We start from the raw sequence: 21,187 nt of genomic DNA, 5'->3' as shown, positions 1-21,187 counted from the left end.
CAGAAAATAATGATAGTAATAATCAAACTTTATCTAAAATATCCAAATATACTATTTTCTTTGCTAATATTTTTCAACACAGCTTTTTCTTGCCAAGCTGAAACAGACAGGTCTTCCCTTACAATTACTTTGTAAGCTTTTTCTTAAAAACAGACAACACAGAAAAAAGCCCTCAGTTCTGAAAGAAATTGCTCAGAGATGAAAAACTGTAAAATTACAATCACATTTTGCTAACTACTGTGTGTCCTCTACGTGACTAGTTTCATCAACCACAACTACTGAGTCATACAGGTATTTATTTAATCCCAAACCATTTTATAAAAGGACTGACATTCATTAAGCTATCATAATGCAAGAGAAGAGAGATTTGGTTTTGAACATAGAAGAAGAAATCTAGTGAATGGAATGCAATGGTTTGTGCCTATTTTGCATATGTGGTTGACACCCTCTCAGAAGGAACAGAAAACACTCTCAGTTAGAACTCGAGGTGACAAGTCTAACTGGATGCATGGACGTGCAGGAGAGCAGAGTCTCCTTATGTTGTGCACAAGAATGTTTGGGACTAGACAGACACTTTTGGCTGGCCTGCCATGGGCCTGCAGGACATGCTTCCCCCTTTGCAAGGATAGAACATGCCAAAGGAAAATAGGAGAGGCAGATTTCATTCCTGTTCTCTCTAAACTTGCTTACTGTGTATCTGTAAACAACAAAAGCCACCTCTTTAACAGTCTACTAATTTATACTCTGGGCATAAAGCCATAATAATTTTGTGAATATAATTAATTGCATAGAAAACATTTTGAGAGTATTCTGAAAATGCAAAGATATAAAATACGGATAAAAATTAACAACTGTGATTTTAAATGATATACTATTTATTTATTCTATTTATGTGACTACTTAAATATTTTTATTTTGAAACCCAGTAGGTAGCTATTCAGAGAAAAAAAAATAATCAACACCCCCTTGTGCTTATTAATTACAGTGGTGGTGCCAGGTGGGTGCTACTATAATTCCATTTGCTATCCATTTAGGAAGGTCAGATTTTACTGAACTGGGCCACACCAAGGTCAGGACTGGTAGCAGTGCATTGATCATATAAAAGCTACTAAACACATGAAAGGAATTACAGTAGCTCACACATGAAACATTTTGGCCCTCTGCTTCCTTTCTTAGTCCCAAGGGCAGGAAATGCTCTACATATCCTGTGAGGTGACCAGACATATAAAAGTAGTCCCTTGTTACAAGGGCTGTGGTACAGTAATTGCCTGCAAAGAAGCTGAAGAACTTCTGTAGTGCACTTATCTTCTAGAGTTGCTTCTGGAACACAGTATGAATACCCTATAACAATAAGGTATGGTATTAGTAAACAATGAAGTAATTTTAGCCTCTCTCAAAAAACGTGTAAAATGAAAGAAAGCTGAACTTTGCAGCTGTGCATTTAGATGTCATCTGTTTAATTACTTCTGTAATTTTATTGTTTAAATTCCTCGGCAAAAATAACAGCATGAGCAAGTCTGAACTCGTAAAAATCAGTTTTTCATTTTTATACTGTTTAATGTTTAGACAGTTTGAGAAATCTCTTTATACTTTTGAAGCATTCACCCAAATTCAGGGAGCACTGTATAAATATACACTTGACAGACTGTATAAATGATAAGTATGCACAATTCCAATGGAAGGTCTGTATGATATTTTTGGATGCCAAATGTTCCTTAAAAAAAACCAAGCGGAATAGAGTTTCTCTAAATAGTGGAAGTCTGGGGAGGGGACTAGCAAAAAAGCCAAAATACAATATAACCCAAAGACTTTTATGCTTTTGTTTTATGGTAGAAATATTTTTATCTCAAAACTTAATGCTGTTCGGCAGTCAAAGGATCTTTCATTTCAATCTTTTAAATATTTTGTGTCTACTTGCTTTACCACATGACTAAGATAAATAATCTTGTGATTTTCCCACTGTTTTCAGCCTGCATTTTACTTGGTTTAATTATTAATCTAATTAAATGATACAATACCTCAGTTTTTCCAGATGTTCTATAAATTCACCTGGAAATACCTGTTTCACTGAACACAGGCCTTCATATTTGATGCATGGAATTTCTCTAAGTGGTGTGGTACAACCTGGTATAAAGGAACTGGCTGGAAGGCCTGTCCTCAGTGTGTTTCATAAGCTGACATGGGACAAGGTTCCTTTTTGCTGCTGTGTCAGTATATCAAACTCATACCTGGACATCAATCAAATTGTATCTGAAGCAGAAAAGAACATTATAAATAAATAATTACCAGCTTTTCCTTTACATTAAACAATGTATATTAATGCATACCTTCAGCATGTGTCTATTGCAGCAGATAATGTTTATAACTTGGATAATACAAGAAACTATTCTAAAACATGAATATTCAACTTTCCAAGTCAATTCACATTTATCTTTGACGCTGATTGCATTAGTTTCTCAAGATGCCACTTGTATTTTCTTCTTCTTCTTATAGAATCAACATATTCATAATGGCAAGCTGAAACTATTTTTGAAATACTGTATATGATACTATAAAATACGTCAATAACACAGTATTAAAACTAACCTTCCTTTAATTCTTCTTTCCTGAAGTACTGGCACTACTTTGTCTATTTCAATATCCCTTGAAAACTTTCCTGATATAAAAATTCACTTCATATTAATTATGGAATACATTACCTGTCATGTCAAAGCCAGTGTTTTTTCCTCCTTAAAACCCCACTAGACTATTGTTAATGGCACCTCCTAAGTCAGTATGAATCTATGCCTAACAAAATATATTGAAGGGGACTTTTACTTCTAAATATGCATTTGAAGAGGGGTGAAGAGAGAAACAAAAAAGATGCAAATCTGCTCAAAATATCCCTGTGTACTCACAATATTGACCATGAAGACTAGAGATTCCAACGTCAGGTAGTTCACTGACTCCATGATGCAGCCCAAATATTTAAATGATGGTGGTTATAAAGAAAACTTAAGAGTTTTATTTTTCTACCTGGAGCTAAAAAAAAAAATTGCAAGGACACTGCACAGATACAAACACACCAACAAATACACTGCCCATGTGGGAAACAGCAAATTCCACCACCTGTAGTTTGAGTCCAGCTTAGTAAATATAATTGGTTACACTCTTATGAGCTGCAATGAGTGAAAAATACAATACATAGATTTGGAAAATTATTTTTAGAAAACAACTTCAACAACACTTGCAGTTACATAATGTATCAGGCATTTTTTTGACTATGCCAAAAACATGGAAAAATCAATCATTGCAAGCTGTATGAATAAAGTAGGTCAAAAAAGATATGCCAGAGAATTGCATTCCTCTGTATTTTTCTTGAATACATATAGGCACGTATTTATACACTTCCAACCTTAAACTGGGAAACAGAAAAATTTCCAATTTGCTTTGCAGCTAGATTTGCTAATCTGCAAGTTTCTTCCTGTTCCTTGAAAAATCATCACATACAAAGATTAAATAATACTATTCAATAGTTAAGTAATTTTGGTTATCAGAAAGGGTTCAAACCTATTCTGCTCCTATCTTGCAAGTACAGGGCATATCTATTTATAGATACTCCTATGTTCTATTTGTACCACTTGTTTATTTTTTAGTGTTGGAGAATACACAATATCAAGCCAGAAAACTGGAGTAGCTAACTTATGCCAGTCATTTACATTGAAGCTAATAGAGATGCCTGATACTATCTCTGTATTTTATTACTCTCAACATGCACTTGTGTTAGCCATTAACATACCAGTGCTGGCCATTGCCTTCTCACAAAAAAACCCAAAACCTAGCAACAAAAATATCAGTGGGCATGAAAAATGTTTTGAGAGGCTCAAGAATGGTACGTTTATCTTTGTGTCCAACAACTAATAAAGCCCATAAGATTACAAACCACCCTTAAAAAAAAGTGATGGGTTGTTTGTTCTTAAGAAAAAAAAAAAAAGGAAGAATAGCTTCTGAAATGCAACAAAACCACTGTACACGACTTTTAATCTTTTTTTTCTTTCTTTCTTTTTTTATTGCAGCCTAATCAGGTTTAATAGCACAGTAAGACCTTAAACATAACAAACATTAAGCATGACTTTTGACCATACTCAAGGTGGTTGAGCTAAGTGAAACTATATTGGAAAAATCAGTTAAGAGCTAGGAACCATAGTCTATTTACAAATAGTAAAATTTGAGTTGCTCAGGATAACAGTAACATGGATTTAATTTTGCCATGAGAGCTTGGAAGAGTATCCCATAGAGAAATATGCTAAAATAACATGTTACCATTCTGTATATTTCTGATAATCCTTTTTGTTAAATAATTGAAAACCAAAGTTGAAATACTTACAAGCATTAAATGAAAGACACTGGCAAACAGTTTTGCAAAAGAAAGAAATCTTCTATTCAAAATGTAGTTTAAGAACTGTGGTATGAATTTGTCATAGATAAAACCCTGTGAGGGACATCAGAGAACCCACAAATATTTATGGAATGAACCACAATCTGTATACAGAAGTTAACAAATGTTTCATTACAAATGGGATATGCTTCTCCCTGTAACAGAAGCACACAACTTGCATTATATTTACCTTGAGATCCTGTTAGAGTTAAAAATGCTACAAAGAAAAGAAGCCTGCTTTATATATTACTGGAAAATACTTTTCAACAAAAAGCATTGTTTGAAACCAGATCCAATGGAAATTATATTTACTCACAAACAGTTATGAAGAAAACTGTAGAATAGGAAGTTTTAAAAGCTCTCCTCAGTTCCTTTAGAATAAATCATTTACTGCAGCTAAGACTTTTAGATGTTAATTTTCAGTACATAAGACAGAAAAGCAACCTTGATGTGTGAATTCAATCATATATTTTAAGAATCAGCAATGTAAAGTCTGGGAAGAAACTGTAAGGAGTTTGTGTAAAGTAAAGGAACATTACTTAAGTAATTCATACAGAGGAACCACTCCAGCTCGTAACGTGGCATTCATTTCTAAGTACCAGCTAATTATTTTCTTCCATGTTAACAGAAACCCAAACACCTCCCCTCATTTCCCCCTGTATTTCACAATAACAGGCGCAATATAAAGCTACCAAGGTAAGGGAAAAAGAAAGATTAAAGGGATGTAACTTGAAGAAATGTAAAAACTTCAATAACGTTGCTTTATAACAAACATAAAACACAAAACACAACTCATAGAAAAATTAATTCTATCTTTCAGATTACCTTTTATTTCCCAGTTTTACCTGAAAAGTTTTTCATTGCATTAAAGTTGCTGAGTATGTAAACAGTGAAAGCATGCTGGGATTTTTAAGTGGTATTTCATGTGTTTTTTCTTTGTCTCTGTGCCCTTTCTTGTTTACCTTTTTAAACTGTTACAGTCTATTTAATAATGTTAATGCTGAATCTAAGAACTATTTAAAAATTCTTAGTACACAGTGTCAAATTCTGTGCTGTTTCAAAAGCCCAGATCATGATGACAGATTAAGCTGATCCAAGCCAAGGCTGACAAAATACACCTTTTTGCCAGGGCTAATCCTTGTGTGCCTATACAACAAATAGGCTTAGGGTAATAACCTTATTGAAAACAATTGCCTGATGGCCTCAACACTTTTTATTTCTTTCAGGTCCCTCAGCCAGTTTCTTATACACAAGTACAAACAGGAACACCACAGAGAAGTAGATCTTAAAAGAGTTCAAATTTAGATTTACAGTTTAAATGGGCACAAAACTCATTACCGAATGATCATGGGTAAAATAATGCTTAGAAATTGACATTACATGCACCCCACTCTGGGCTGTCCCAAGGAAGCCTGGGGCCACACATGACTCCTCTAGCCCCTTCACTGGGCATGGCTGGTCTGCACATCACTTGCTTGGATGGGAGGGCGAGAGACTCCTCTGCTCAAAGAACTCTTCAAACATCTGACATGTTTTCTCTCCACCGTGATAAAACATGAATTGCTTTAGGGAGGAATTAGAAGTTTGGAAAATATTTTCAAATGGGAGAAAGGGCCATTATAATAGTTAAGGGAAGCAAATAGTTACAGGCTTGATCTTAATGAAGGAGGTGCATTTCAGTGCTAGTTGAAGAGACATGAGATTTCTGAGGGGTTCATTCAAAATGTGCAAAACATGGAGGGAAAAAAAATGAAAAGAAATTACTCTTCCTAGGGAGAAGATGAGAACAACTGCAATGACCTTAGGTCTCAAGAAAAAACCACCCCTATGCATAACAGGTATTTAGAATCTTAAGACTAGGGAATATCAAGGCAAGAAGTTCAAGAAATGGAGCATTCTAGTGTACAGAATACAATCAAAAGATTAAAAGGATTAGAATTAGCCAAAAAGCCAAACAATTTGTTTTATTTTATTTTGATTGGCTTCATCACAGCAGAACTGCCATTTTTTGGGAAAAAAAGGAAATGGAAAAAACCCATGTTAAACAGCATCTCAAACCAGCACAAATGAAAGAAATCCTAACCTCTGCTCCACTCAGTCACCATAAACATATTAGATTTCAAAACTGAGGTTGTATGGATTTCACATGCCAAGCTCTGCATATACCACACAGAAAATACTTATTAACTGTGTTAAAACAGTATTTGAGACAGTGAGAAGTATCAGAAGACCAAGGAAACTCTGAGATAAGGCTGCTGTGTATCTCTAACAGCCTTGACTTTGCAGAAGATATAGTAGTTAAGATCACCCACAGCTGAGAAAACTTTTTATAGAACGAAGTATAGCACATGAGCAAAGCAGAGACAGCAATGCCCTTGTGAAAGTTTTTCTTTACAACTGCTATTTACTTCTGACCTTAAGCTGTTTAATGATGGCATCATAATTAGTCAAAGAAATGGAGTATATGCTACAATAAATTATATAAAGTATGTAGACATTGTAGACTCCATTTAGAAGAGATGCATCCTTCATGCCTGGCTCCTAAGTTCACAGTTAAACTGTCCAACCTGAGAATTTAATGATCTGAACACACAATCCAGTTTAAAGGGAGTCTGGAAACCCATTCCCAATCTAAATGACACATACCTGAATAATGAAACAATCTTACCCACACTGTAAACTAAATGCTTTGTGCCTTAACTAGGAAAGTTAAGCACTAACTATGACTGGCTTGCACATACACATCATATTTGCCACTGAACTGGTCCACAATGCCAGGGGAGACCATTACATTGTCCTGCACTGCTGAAGAACAGGCACCTCCACAAGGTGCCCAAGGTGAGTGGTTCTCCTCACCATACCTCAACACTGGAGCCCCTCCCAAACACATGAGCAACTTCCCATGGTCTTCCAGATCAAACTTGAATGGTTTTGAGAGATTTCTGAAGCTGTTGTTTGAAATCTCCATCTGCCTCTAAAGCAGGGCTTTTGGCCACACATAAACACATCTCTGTGAGTCTCCAGAGAAGTAAGTTCATTCCTCCTCCCCACCCCTCCATAAGAAGGACTGGGATGCAGCTAGTGACAAGAACCCAGTCGTGCAAACACCTCAGCCAAGTCAGAAGCAGAAAGGAAGGAAAAGCTTTGCAGATAGAATGCATATTAAGTCCTCAAAACAAAGTTGAAAGTAACAATAAATCATGGAGGAAGGACATTATTCTTCATATTAAAATATTTTTGATATATGCACTGTATAAGACTTACTTGACTTCAAAAATATCTCTATCAATTCTATATGCTTCAACTTTGATCTGTTTAAATTAATTGGTTATTCCTTCAAATTCGTTCTTTATTGATACGTACTTGTTTTTCTTTTCCCCCAACATACTTAGTAAGGTTTCCAGAAATGCAGCCCTGATCAACAACAAATGGATGCTTAAATGACATAATGACACTACTCTTTGATAGGAATGGTTCTGTGAAGTATATTTCAATTTCCTTTCTCTGAGGAACTGTACAAAGAAATTTAAAATTATTTAAGAATCCGGTTCTATGCTACTAGGTGAAAGAAAAAATATAAAGTAGGTATGTGTATTGAGAACATACAGTGACTAAACTGATCAATTAAAGACAAAAGTAAAGTTGTAAAAATTATTTTCTTATAAAATTTATTTTATTTTTACTCTTACACTATAAGGAAATGTATTTCAAATATATGTATTTAGGAAAATTATTTATGTTGAAGATGCCTGTAGAACTCACAAAGAAATTTCAAGTAAAAACATGTTTCATAGTTAAAGCTGAACATTTTTAAAGCCAAATTCCAAATATAAATTTAGCTTTGAATAGCTTTTGGTATTAGATAATTAACAAGCTATATTTCTCAAACTAAATGGGCAGTTCCAGCTGTTATTTTACAATCAGTTTCCACTGAGAGTTTTAAATTAATAACTGCTGCAATAGCCTCAAACATGCCAGTGCTAATTAGGAGTGGTGTTTGCATGTAATGCTATCCATATATACAAATATTTTACTGGGCAAAAGGTCTAAGCAGACCTTCTTTTTTGCCTGTCTGTTAAAGATAGAAGAAGAGAGAAATGTAAAGCAGGAAAAGACTTTACTTCCAAGCCCTACTCCAGAGAGTAGTATAGAATTCTTACAGAAGATAAAGATGATTTTCTTAAGTCTTCAGACAACCTTATGCTAAAAAACATGTGTTCAAGTTAATAGCAAAGAACAATATTTAGAAGTTGCTATTTAATATGAATATTTTGATTTACAGCCCAGTTCAACAATTAATAAATCTAAGGATTATTAAATACAACAAAGAAGCAAAATTGTATATTCAAATTATATGTAGCGAGCATCCTACTTTAAAAAAAAAAATGTATATCTATCTATCTATCTATCTATACATATCTATATCTTAAGAAATAAAACCATCCTGGTTTGAAATCTGAAAAAAATCAGTAAATAAATTACAGGAACAATTTCAAAATCATTGCTGTTAGAGTTTTTTTTCCTTAACACAGACAGATGAGAACTGAAAAGGATGCTAATGCAATCCCATTTCACAGCTTATATGCAATAAAAGAAATACTTTTTAAAACACTAAGAATTTAATCTCTTAAAAGTTTTCTTCCTAAATAACATTACCTCTGCATTTTTAATCATTTTGAAATTTACAAAAAACTGCAGTAGAGATTTTACAATATACTAAAGCTGATACTTTTTCTAATTCCCTATGGTACATATGGACAATTTAATAAGCTCACATTTCTCACAAAAACTAGTGCATACATTCTTTTTCACTGATTACCATTGTTGCCTATATTGAAAGAAGAAGAAACTCTGGTCAGCATTAGCTAAGTTTGTGTTTGCTTACGAAATAAGCCCCAATGAAGTATTAAAAACTAAAAAAAGGTAAAATAGAAAATAAGTCTTAATAGAACCTTCGTAAAATAATCAATTCTTAAAAGGAAATTATTCATATTACGTCCATATTCTGGGAAACAGTTATCTTAATGCTAACTTCTCTGCAAAAACAGAACAGTTTTTAAACTGTTACTTGGTTTGAAAAGGAAAACATCAAAAATTAAACTTTTTACTCATAATAAAGTTATAGAAAATCCAGGCTTTTTGCAACAATAATTTCAAGGTATAGTTTTTCAAATATAAACATGTCAAAATATTTCTGAAGAGAAGATGCTTATAGATGTGGGTGCTGTTGAAAAGTTTTGAAAAGCATTTGATTTCCCAAACCACATTTGAAAGAAAAAACAGATTTCCACACAGACTGCTGGCTATGTATGTGCTTCTTTCACAAATTCCTTGAATCATTTTTTCCTTCTCTTCACTCCAGCACTATCAGCACAGACATAGAAAATTGTTTATTACTCCTTATTTCACTGAAGAAATTTTGTTAACCAATTATGGGCATTACATGATTATTACAAGGATGTTCTAGACAGAGTTCCTTGAAATAAAGATAAATAACAGATTTTCTATAAGGAAAATAGCTTTGTTTTGCTATTTGCAAATGTTTGAGAGTTAAACAGTGGAAAACAGTAAACTACAAAAATGAAAAAAATTATAATAAGAAAAGGCTTGTATTAATAAAAAGTTTGATGAAAAAAATAATAAAATCCACAGCTACCTTTTCATGAGTAAACTCTTTGCATGTAATGTTCTTGGGGGAGAGGCATGTCTAAAGAATTTCCATTTACAGTCACAAATTGGAAACAGTCTAGAGACAGCTTTATGCTTTGATCTATGAAAGATCTACACATGAAAATGACCATGGAACACTCAGACCTGGACTGTTAAGCTTTGATGTATGACATGAATGAAATCCTTGGATCTCAAAAATGATGAATCAAGAGCATGGACAATAATTAGGTTCTTTATTGTCCAAGCTGAGGAAAGCCTGGGATTCTGCTTACCTAAACCCCAGAACACGATTTTAGTTTTAGTTTAGCAGTATTATTCCTGACTTTATAAGTATGACCTTTACACAACAGCCTCCATTATCTGAGCTCTTTGTCAGCAATTTCACTTCTGCATTAACAATATTGTAACTCAACATTATTTTACTCCATCTGTTCATGGACACTCCCTAAAACTTTATTAATTAATATTCCATGACAGTTTGCTAAAAACACCCTGTTGGGGATGATCAGCAATTACCTATATAATTGATCAGACCATTAGCACAGTATTTGGTGTAATAGGGTCCTTATCCCAGAACAGAAGTAGAACTAAATGTCATCTCAATTTCAGCTCTGTGGTGCCTCGTATTTAAGCATATCCATGCATCTACTTCCTCTTATTTTTTCAGTCAGAGAAACAGAATTTCTGGGTCTTGTGACAAAGTTTTCTCAACCATTTTCCTATTGAAAGTGTCCAGTTCTGCTGATAGCTTAGCTATTCACTGTTCATATCCCCAACATACACACTTCTAAAAAATTCATTAGTGTTTATGTCATGTTTCCATTGACTAGAAGTGTTCAAGGATTCCAACTATGCTCAGCTTAAGTGCACTACGCTCTCTTTGTACATACAGGAAAATACTGTTGTAATCTGAATGGTGACAAAATTATCTCATAGAACGTGACATAATTGGGCAGAGAAGTGATCAAGGTGACTACAAACACATCTGATTCATCACTTCCTTAAAGCACTATAATTTATCCATGCTGATATTCTACATTAGCCACTTTTATTAAAATAGAAAGAACTTAGGAAATGGCAAAAGGAAAACATGTGAAGACACACAAAGAAGAAAATGTGGCTTTTTGAATTTCCTGGGAGATGCTATTCTGCTGCAGTCATCTCCATAGATGGAAAAGGATTTTCTTTCCGGGTGCCTTCAGAGTTGCTTTATAGTCATCAAAAGTTTGCTCTTTTGATAAGTAATTATCAAACATCTAAATAATCTGCTAGATTTTCTGTCTGGAGAGAGAAGTGAACAACTTGATCTAATTGCTTTGAGTGGGAGGCTGAACTAGATGAACTAGAGAAGTCCCTTCCAACTGAAATTACTTAATGATTATATGCTTAACTTGGACTTTTTTAACAGTCAGCCACATAACTGCTTTTAGCACTTTCTACATAATCATACACTTAAGTTTTCAGAGAAGTGCTCACTGCAAGTAAGAAATCTTAGCTGATGTCCTCCAAAGCAAACAAAGTATTGCAACGAACACAACAACTGCTAGAAGTTGTGTAGTTAAGTTCTTACTTTCATTACACTAATACTAGCAGAAGCATTCCATTCATATAAGGGACCAAAGAAACCATAGATGAGATAGTTTTATGAAGATCTTAAGGAAAGAAACTTCAGATGAATTTTTTATACTAGGCACCAGAGAGCCAAAGAGAAAATGCAGGCCTGAAAACCGAAACTTTTTGCCTGCAAAAAGATGCTTGTTTCCTCCTGTACTTAACAGCATTTATAAAATTTCTCTCCAATGTAATTTATCCAATATCACATAACGGGCTGACTTTCCCTGCATCAGGACATTAATATGATTTCCTGATCTCAACATCCTTCCTCCCCAAAACTGCTAGACTTTTGCCTGTTTTGTCAAATGTATTTGACTACTCATTTGGCCACTTCAAAACTTCTAACACACACAGCACAATCACACAAGCAATAAATGACCACATCAACTTGTTTTTCTGCAGCCTGCAGAGTCATCTACAAGCAGCAGCCTCACTCACTCCCAATCCCAAGTTTAATATAATAAGGTAGTTAAAGCCCACAAAAATATAGTTCCCTTCTTCACTGCTTAGCAGAAACTTCATTTACTCTGACCAACTCCTTCACAGTTTCAATTAACTGTTCTTCCCTCCCTTTAGCCAGGCTAGGCAGCTACCTTTCTTGCATTCTTATCCAAAACCCCCTTTATTCTGCTCCCCGGCCCCATCCCAAGGCCTTCTGATAATCTACAAGAGTTCCAATCAACAGAACTGGCAGTTTCTTGATGGCAATGTACAATTCTGGTCATATTTGTAGAAGACAAATACAGCTGGAGCTGAAGTTTAAGAACCAGAGGATATGAGAAATCATTAAAACCAACAAACCAACTCCTACAATTTAGCAGAAAAAAGAAACTGAAAAAGAGACATTGTCTCTTACTGTCACCAGACAGAAATGTGTCACCATATTTCTTTCAGGAACCCTAAATTTGCTGTTATGGTGCATGTATCTTTCTTTACTACACATTAATAGTCAAAACTAAATTAGTCCATTTTCTACTGGAGGAAATAGACTAAATTTTATATGGGATAGGAAAACTGAAGTTATGTCAATACATTTCTCTCCAACTTCCAATAATCACCTGAAATGATATTTGTGCCCAAATGTTTGAGGCACATTGTTTTTCCAACATTCCATTTTCAGTTTAGTTCTCTCTCCAAATTAGCATGTAAGCTCTTTTTCCTAAGACATAATAGGTGGAGTCACTTCAACTTACAGGCCAAAAGTGGTCTGGTTTATTTAGTATGACCTGGAGCTGTACCAAACTTACCTTTCATGCACTGGCATTCTACTAATGACATATGAGCACATGCAGTTTTTCATCTATAAATTTATGGGACAAATTCAAAAGATATTTGGAAATACTATTCAGCCTCTAGCCATGTTTCTCAGCCTTTCCAAAAAGAACAGTTTCTAAATGAGAAGCCAGAATTCTTCTTTCTCATGAAGCCCTACAAAAGTGACACTAATTGCATGTGGTTGTAGTTCAGGCCTAAACAGAAGACTGTTTAAAGCAAAGTGACACCATAAATTAAGTTTGTGTCCCCACTCCAGAAACACTGTAAAGACAGTGGTTCAGACAACAATTTATTTTCTTTTATTCTATTAAAAGCAGCAGCATCAAATTAGAGAAGAGAGGTTGGGAAAAGACAGAAGATGACATGTTGGGATTAATAGGATGCTGTAGCTGCTAATTCTTCAGTAACCAACAGGCTGCTGTAATTTTTTTTTTTTTAGAGTCTCTTACACTGGATATTGTATTACTTGTACCTCTCTTAGTATTTACTAAGAAATCTTTCACCTAAGTACATGAGCTACATATTGTGTGTGTTTGCTCATTTTATTACTCAGTTTTTAAGCATTTTGTATTAGCTCCAGGTTTTTTATCTAGTACCATGGGCACGTTTAAAAAGGACAAATACTTTGTAAGAAGAACTCTTCATATTTGGAGAAACAAATACTAACATTAGACCTAACATCATGTGTTAATAATATCCCATTGGCTTTTTTTTCCTTGTATACAGAATGTATGTCCTGCCCAACAATACAAAATCCTTTGTACTATTTTATTTAAGAAACAACTGAAAAATGGTGAAATTAACTTTACTTAGAACTCCAGCAGTCTAAGAGCAGTGACTGCCATGTAAAAAAATGAAGAGATATCTTCAAGCCCGCCTCTGTAGATATACTTTGTTCTGAATCAAAGGATTTGTAATTAGAAAATGGATCTAGTTCAACCCCAAACAGGAATCTAAATATTTTTAATTTAAACTTCTTTTTTATTCTTTGAAAACATTCAAGCTTGCCTAAACAGATTAAAATAGTCACTTTCCTCCCAAAATCAAAAATCACCCTCTACCAACTTCAATATTGTCCCATAAAATGCTACAAAGTAACTTGATGCTCTGCTCTGATATGTCTTAGAAACAGTAAAGCTAGTATGATTGGCTGATTAAAGAAAGAAAGAGAAGACAATCATTTGACAGATGAGGATAAATTAGGAGAGTGGTCATTGAAGCAGAGGAAATCACTTGAAATGTCAAAAAACTCAGAAAAAGACATAGGAAGCATGATATTGGGAGAGTGGTCACAAAATGCCAGTAGCAGTCAGATGTCTCTGGCCCAGCTCTTATTTCTACCTTACTCATTTGGTGTCGTGATTTCTAAAGGAGGACTGGAACATACCATAACTGCATTAAAACTATGAAAACCAAACACATACTGCACAAATCTTGTCTGGAACATTTATGTATATAAGACCCACAGGACCGTAACACAAAATAGCATCAGAACCTTTAAGTAATTTGAGTGATTCGAAAAGCACTGAATTTCAGCATTTCAGGTAAAGCCACAAAGGCAAGGATACAGACTCAAAAATGTTAACTAGCATAGCCTCATTGATTTTAGATGTAAACGAGTTGCTTACTCACTGGTTTGTAATGTGCATACAAGAAACAGTGCCCCTCAGTGACTGAAATGACCTTACAGAAGCTGGTAATTGCAGATTTCACTTTATGACCAGGGATTTTTCTGATAAAGTTTTTGTTGCTATGAGGAGAGTGGAACCTACATTTGGGTCTCTAACTCTTAAAGCAGGTATCAGATGGGAGTCTCCTCCGATGGAAAGAGCAGAAGCAGGAAGAGCCTGTACAAATGTCTGGAAGATCTCTTTCATCTGTGAGCACATGGAGAGCTGGATCAGGCCTTGCCACCCAAAGCCATTGCCAGTGCCAGGCTGTAAGACTTCTTCCATGAAAGCTCCATAATACAAAAGATACAATGCTCATTTAAAAACAAAAGGGAAAAAACCAAAGGATAAACTACTATAACCAAACATACAAGCAAACCCATTAATTTAAATGTTTCCACATGGAAATATGAAGAAAAATACTCTCTTACAACTTCTAAGTGATCAGAAGTGAAATTGGAGATATTTCATGGTCTCCTAAAAATCCTAGTCTTGACAAGAGTAAAACTTGCTGTCATTTTCTAGGCAGTAAATGTTTTACTGCTGGGAAAAGATTTTGATGTTCGTAATTTCTATTGAAGAGCACTATGAAGTAGTTAAAAATACTGCCACATCTGAAAAACAGACCAACGGGAAGTATATGACACTTGTTCATCTGTATTTCTGTGACTTTTCTCACTTGGTATTATTTGCAACCCTACTTTCATGTCTGGCAACAGTGCCAACTCTACTAAGGATCATATATTACTTTTATCATGTTGATTACATATGTTCACCAGTTTTGCTGCCTATATATGATTAGTGTGGTTTGCACATACTTAGTGACACAATCCAGAGCATGACATTTTCACAGAAAATGTGTTTACTGGGAAAGAGCTCCTTAGAAGTTTGCGTTCCTTTAAGCTTTGATCTCCATGACATCAAGAATCCTACAGTTTGAATATATGTTTACCATTTATATTATTAAGATCTATCTCCTTCTCACTATATGGCTACTGAACACTTTGGTAGTCACAAAAAATTTCCTTTTCTCTAAGGTGAACTTAGTAGTAGCTGAATAAAAGAAAGCCCCTTAAAATGTTCTCATCTGTGAGTTTAAACTTCATAGTGATTTGACATTTAAATTCTGTTATTCATCAGCACTTCACAGCAGAACTTGATTTCTCTAAATGGATTTGAAAGCCCACAAGTGAAGAAAATCAGAAAAACCTGGTTTTGAATATCAAAGATTGTATGTGAAAAGTATTTTTACAGGCTGCACATACCCATTTTATTGATCAATTAACTTCTCCCAGAATGAATTTTTCTGAGACCATATATGAAAGGCCAAACCCTTCCCCTGACACTTACTGATAAATGTCTTTTCTGAGCACAGCTCTACTAAGAGGGTTGTCAGCCTGAGGAGCCATAGAGACAGATCCAATCTTGAGAACCAAAGTGTCTTCTTTAATTGATGGATTAGCTGTAGTTAGGAGAGAGGAAAATATGTGTTTGATTAAAAGTGAAGTGCACATAGTAGGAACACTAAAAAACTACTTTATAAAAAAAAAATGTACACAAGAATATTTGCTAAGGATTCAATTTTGCACAGGAGCAACACAAAATCAATAGCCCTGCTGTGATACATAAAGGCAAAACTATTGTAATTTCATTTCCCCAAAGTTTTATCACACCACCAAATCCTGGTCTGTGTCTTCTCATTTTCTCTGACACTTTTTTGGGGGGGAGGTTTATTTCAAAATTACTTAAATCATTTTATCACAGAATCTTTGTGATCTGTTTGTTTCTCCAATAATTATTTGCTGAAATATCAGCATGTAAACCACTCTGAATCGTGCACCGTTTTTATTATTTAGATGTAAAACACTGCAGGATATCACAATATAACCATCCTGGTAGCATTTGGAGTCGGCTGCAACACACATGAAAAGTTCAAACACAAGGACTGAAACAAGAGAACCTGAAATCTGACACATATACAAAGAACAAGATGTAGTACTGGACGGTAAATTTCACATCAGTAACAAAATTATTCCAAGAAGAAAAATCTCTGCTTTCCACTTATCTCCATAATTTTCAAATTTCAGCCACATGTAAAGTTTTTTAGTTATAAAAGCAGTGGTCATATTAGATAGAAAACCAAAGTTCTGCCCAGAAATAAAACAGCACCAGATTTTTTGTAGAAAGCTAACTCTGTCAGCAGGCACAGACAAAACACTTGGGTAAGGTTGTGCTCAGAAGACTCTATATTAACTAGGAAACTCCGGAGCACATGTGATGCCAGTTCAAAGAGTTCATCATCCAAAGGGAAATGGTTCACTGCAACACCTGTATGAGATGTAACACGGATGGAACAACATCACACTTGCTCCCACATCCAAGGAAGTTCTGCAAGATTCTTGTATATGAGTTTTGAAAACAAGATTACAGTAGAACATAGTTTAAATATTTTACTGAAGTGTGAAATGCTTGGTGTGGTAAGAATCAGCAAAATCTGTAAGTTTAAAAAATGATTTCTTCAGACCAGTAATGTCTTGGTGAAAAAGACACCATGCTTTGCAGCTAAATATGTATAAAGACATGTTTATTTTTGAACAGATCGAAGAAGTCACAGAAATTCTAATACGGTATTTTCAAACTGTTGTAGGGAATACACCAGTAAATATGCGGCGAAGTGGGAACACAAGTTGTGATACACAAGTATATTAGCACACAAGTGATCTATTTAAAAGAACCTCATGTACTTACGAAGTAAAGACAAATCCTTTAGCCCCCCAAAGCAAAACAAAACTATTTACAGATGGCTTGGTTGCTAGAAATAAGATACAAAAGTTAAGCTGATGAAAAACTCCATTTTCTGACTAAATCTGAACTCGTATTTTCAAAAATTAGTAAGGCATTGTACTAAGTACTAGAATACTGCCACTATACACTTAGGTGTTGGATATTTGCTTTCCAATACTCACATAAGAAAATGGAGTGATGGTGTTAAATGTACATCTGATTGTAACTGCAACTTAACTAGGTGGCAAATGCCTTAGTCTTGGGAAGGGGTTCTTAATAAAATATATCTTAGGCTAAGAATTTTAATTTGTCTCTGACACTTAGCAAAGCAAAATAAACACAGGACTACCCATAACGATCTCTATTGTGTAAGTATTTTAGGAGTTTATTTAAAGGCTGGGCACGGACCTTTTGCATACAGTTTACTGTAGGTTAATAAATTATGCCAATTTTAAACCAGAAAAATATCACAGGAACTAATATATTCAGCTGGTTTCTAAAGAGTCATATGACTTATGATGAATTCATACTTTCATTCATTAACCCATGCTTTTCAAAATATGGGAATAATATAGTAAACAATCACAGTCATAGCAGATATTAAAAAATTAGAGGGGAAAAACATCTACGCTACATTTTAAAACATACTTACAATTTAAGTATACTTACAATATAATACTGTACATATATTACTTTATACTTACAATATAAGTATAATCTAGGAAAATCTTACAGATTCAAGTGTAATAATGTTGTTCACAATCTCATTTGGTTTTATCCACTCCTCTCAGTCATCTTTTTGCTAAGGTAAATACATTACGCTCTTTTAATCCTTCCTTTTAAGCCTTCTCATCTAGCACTTAACATTTGTGATAGTTTTCAGCACCATCTCTACTTTTATCAATACTCAGTTTTATAACAGTAAGCAAATTGAACATGATATTCCATCATCTGCCATATGCAGAAGTACAGCTACCTCCCTTATTTCTTTTCCCTCAGTCCACTGTGACCCTCAAGCTGTTTCAGCCACTGTTTCCCAGGATAGTCTCTCCAGTCCTGAAGACCCAGTCTGTGTAAACTGTTTCCTTGATTTGTAACTTTAGCTTTAGAAGTTTTACTGTATTTTCTACAAGCAGTGATATAAACACAGTAACCCGGATGCACAGCCTCAGGAGATTCTTTGCAACAGTCGCTGATGATAGCAGCAATGGTTTTACATTTACTTTCAGACTATTAAACACCAATTTCATTATTATTCCCAATTGATGAGGCTTTGTGGATTTTCTTTTTTTAGACTCCTGGTTAGCCATTTTTAATTCATTTAACATTTCCACAGATACAGTATGGGGACGTATTTAAATTAAATACCATGAGACAAAAAGTCAAACGCTCCAGAAAAGTCTAAGCATATCAAATCTTTGCATAACATTTTATCAACTAAGAATTGAAACCACAATGAAGAATGGAAATCAGATGTTTTTAAAAAGTCTAGTTTTCCATAAAACCATATTTATTATCATGTAACAAATATGTAATTCTTTATTAACTGAATCCTGTAATATATTTTCCTTTATGTTCTCTGAGAGCAATAAAAACTACCTGTCTTAAATTTTATTTGAACATTACACTTTTCATTTTACTAGATATACCTTCAGCTGTCTAAAACCTGTTCTTCCAAGGTGTGTTAAAAATTAGCCTCAGAAGACTAAGATCCCTGAGCACAACTTACTCAGCCTGACTGATTTGAAACTTAAATAGTAAGTGAGGAGGATGTTACAGACCATATGTTAGGACAGACTTCAAAGTAGAGAGTCATGTTCATGACTCTCTTGCTCGTGACAAGAATATATCACTTCTACAAATGCAGGACATACATTTATTCAGTGTGCTGCCTTTTCTTTTTCTCTATCAAGAAATTTATCATGTCCTTTGTAGTGATTCCTGATATTTTGCTCCTAGTTTGTACAAAAAAGGGTTGTTATTGTCCTCCAACCAGCCAGATGTAGATTTTTTCTGTCTTTACAACTTCTTATCAGTTTTTTGCAATTTAAACTTTTTACTTATAGTCTTCTACTGTACAATAATTCTTGTTCCTATTTGTCATATATTGCTTTTATATATTTAGTTATCTTTACTTCATCGCTAAATAAGTGTGGGCTGTTGGCCAGAGTTTGAAACACCACCTGATGTATTAACAAATCAAACTCAGAGAAAGCAGCATTACTTATTGCCAAGGATAGAATGCTGCCCTCAGATCTACCACAAAAAGAAATGTTAATCTGGTGCTGCTGCAAAAACCATGAAACTAAAATATTATAAAATTGTGGGTGTAGTCATGCATGCATGTATGCAAATTCCCCAGAAGAAACATGATTTTGATTATTTCAGTGTTTGTCTACCGCAGTTCATTGTGCAAGTTGCGAGTAAACAACAGATTTGTGTGCTTTTTTTTTTTAACTATACATGCAAAGTCACAATTACATGTGGGGTTTGGGAGAAGGGTAGTTTTTGTAGCTATCAGTATGAATAGCAGACAATTGACTTGAAGAAAAACTGAAATAATTTTTTTTTACTGCAGTGATCACGAATTGAAACACACAAGTCTTATTAGATTGAAAATCTCTCCTAGTCAATAAATGATGAAGGAGAATCTTATGGAGGCGTATCTCCACAATATATAACACTCTTCTGACCTAAGACAACAGAGATGTGGGTCTTATTCAACTCTTGCTCCTTACTGCTTCTAATTTATATTGTTCTTGTAGACAATAAGCAGGAGAAGAGTGAAGCAATTTATTTAGTGTTCATAAACAAATGAGACTTTGGGAAAATCTGGGGTGAAAGAAGAAATGAAAGAACAGTACCTATTGTCATAGTGACGCTATTTCAGAGTTTTCCAGTGGAAGAGCGTAGCTGGCTTTCTTATCAATTTAGTAAAGATAATCTTTAGCATTATGCTTTAAAAGCATACAGTTTTTCTTCCTACATTGACTGCTTAACCATGGCAATTCTGCTCCTTGCAGGCATTCTTAAGCAAGAAACAGCAAAAAGACAATTTTTTTTTATAAATTCTTTTTAATGAAGTATACAGCTACAGAGCTACAAAAACATACTTTTACAAAAAATTTCCTTGACAGCTTGCCCTAGAACTTCCTTCCAACTAGAATCATAATTCTTTCTTGCCAAGACAGCCAGTCTAATTTTATCTTCCTGTGTTTTCAGCATTCCCAGTTGGAAAATTGTAGAGGATGCTGGCAAAAAAATGATCTATGTAAATTCTAACTGCATGCACTTCTTGCAATTAGGTTATGAGAAAAATCTAAAGACTATACTCTTAGGATTATATTGTGTGTTGTTGTACATAATGGTAAAAAAATCCTCCATACCTACACAACTTATGTAAACATATCATGATATTAGTAAAACACTACTTTTTATAATCTCTAGAAGAATTGTGAGAAGTGAATGTACTCCTACTAGCTGTTACATGGTCTAATTTTAACATCAGCATCTCTATTTATATATAAAGATTGTAACAGGGATATATAAAGATTGTAACAGGGATGGAAATATATTTTTATATACAAAGGGAAAACAGTATCTTACAGAACAAGCATTATCCATTGATCACAGCTATTTATGAACATCTTACACTACCCAAATTCTGTAAATACCTGAAAGCCTTGCACAACAGAGCTGGAATAGCTTCAACTAAAGTGCTAAACTGCATCATCTGTTGGGCATCATCTGCTAGGTA

At 34.4% G+C, this 21,187-nt stretch overlaps 1 protein-coding gene across 7 annotated transcripts in view; it reads right to left on the bottom strand.

Moving 5' to 3' along the window:
- Window positions 1-21,187, bottom strand: part of VPS13B (vacuolar protein sorting 13 homolog B) — a 436,966-nt gene that overhangs the window by 159,726 nt on the left and 256,053 nt on the right. For all 7 annotated transcript variants that reach the window (XM_032130187.1, XM_032130207.1, XM_032130170.1 and 4 more), the window contains one exon: window positions 15,997-16,108. In XM_032130187.1, coding sequence (XP_031986078.1) covers window positions 15,997-16,108 — 112 coding nt within the window. The remainder of the gene's footprint in view (window positions 1-15,996; window positions 16,109-21,187) is intronic.

Source organism: Corvus moneduloides, chromosome 1, assembly GCF_009650955.1.
Source record: "Corvus moneduloides isolate bCorMon1 chromosome 1, bCorMon1.pri, whole genome shotgun sequence".
Classification (NCBI taxonomy): Eukaryota; Metazoa; Chordata; class Aves; order Passeriformes; family Corvidae; genus Corvus; species Corvus moneduloides.
The sequence above is the reverse complement of the archived record's forward strand: the minus strand, read 5'-3'. Positions and strand labels throughout refer to the sequence as shown.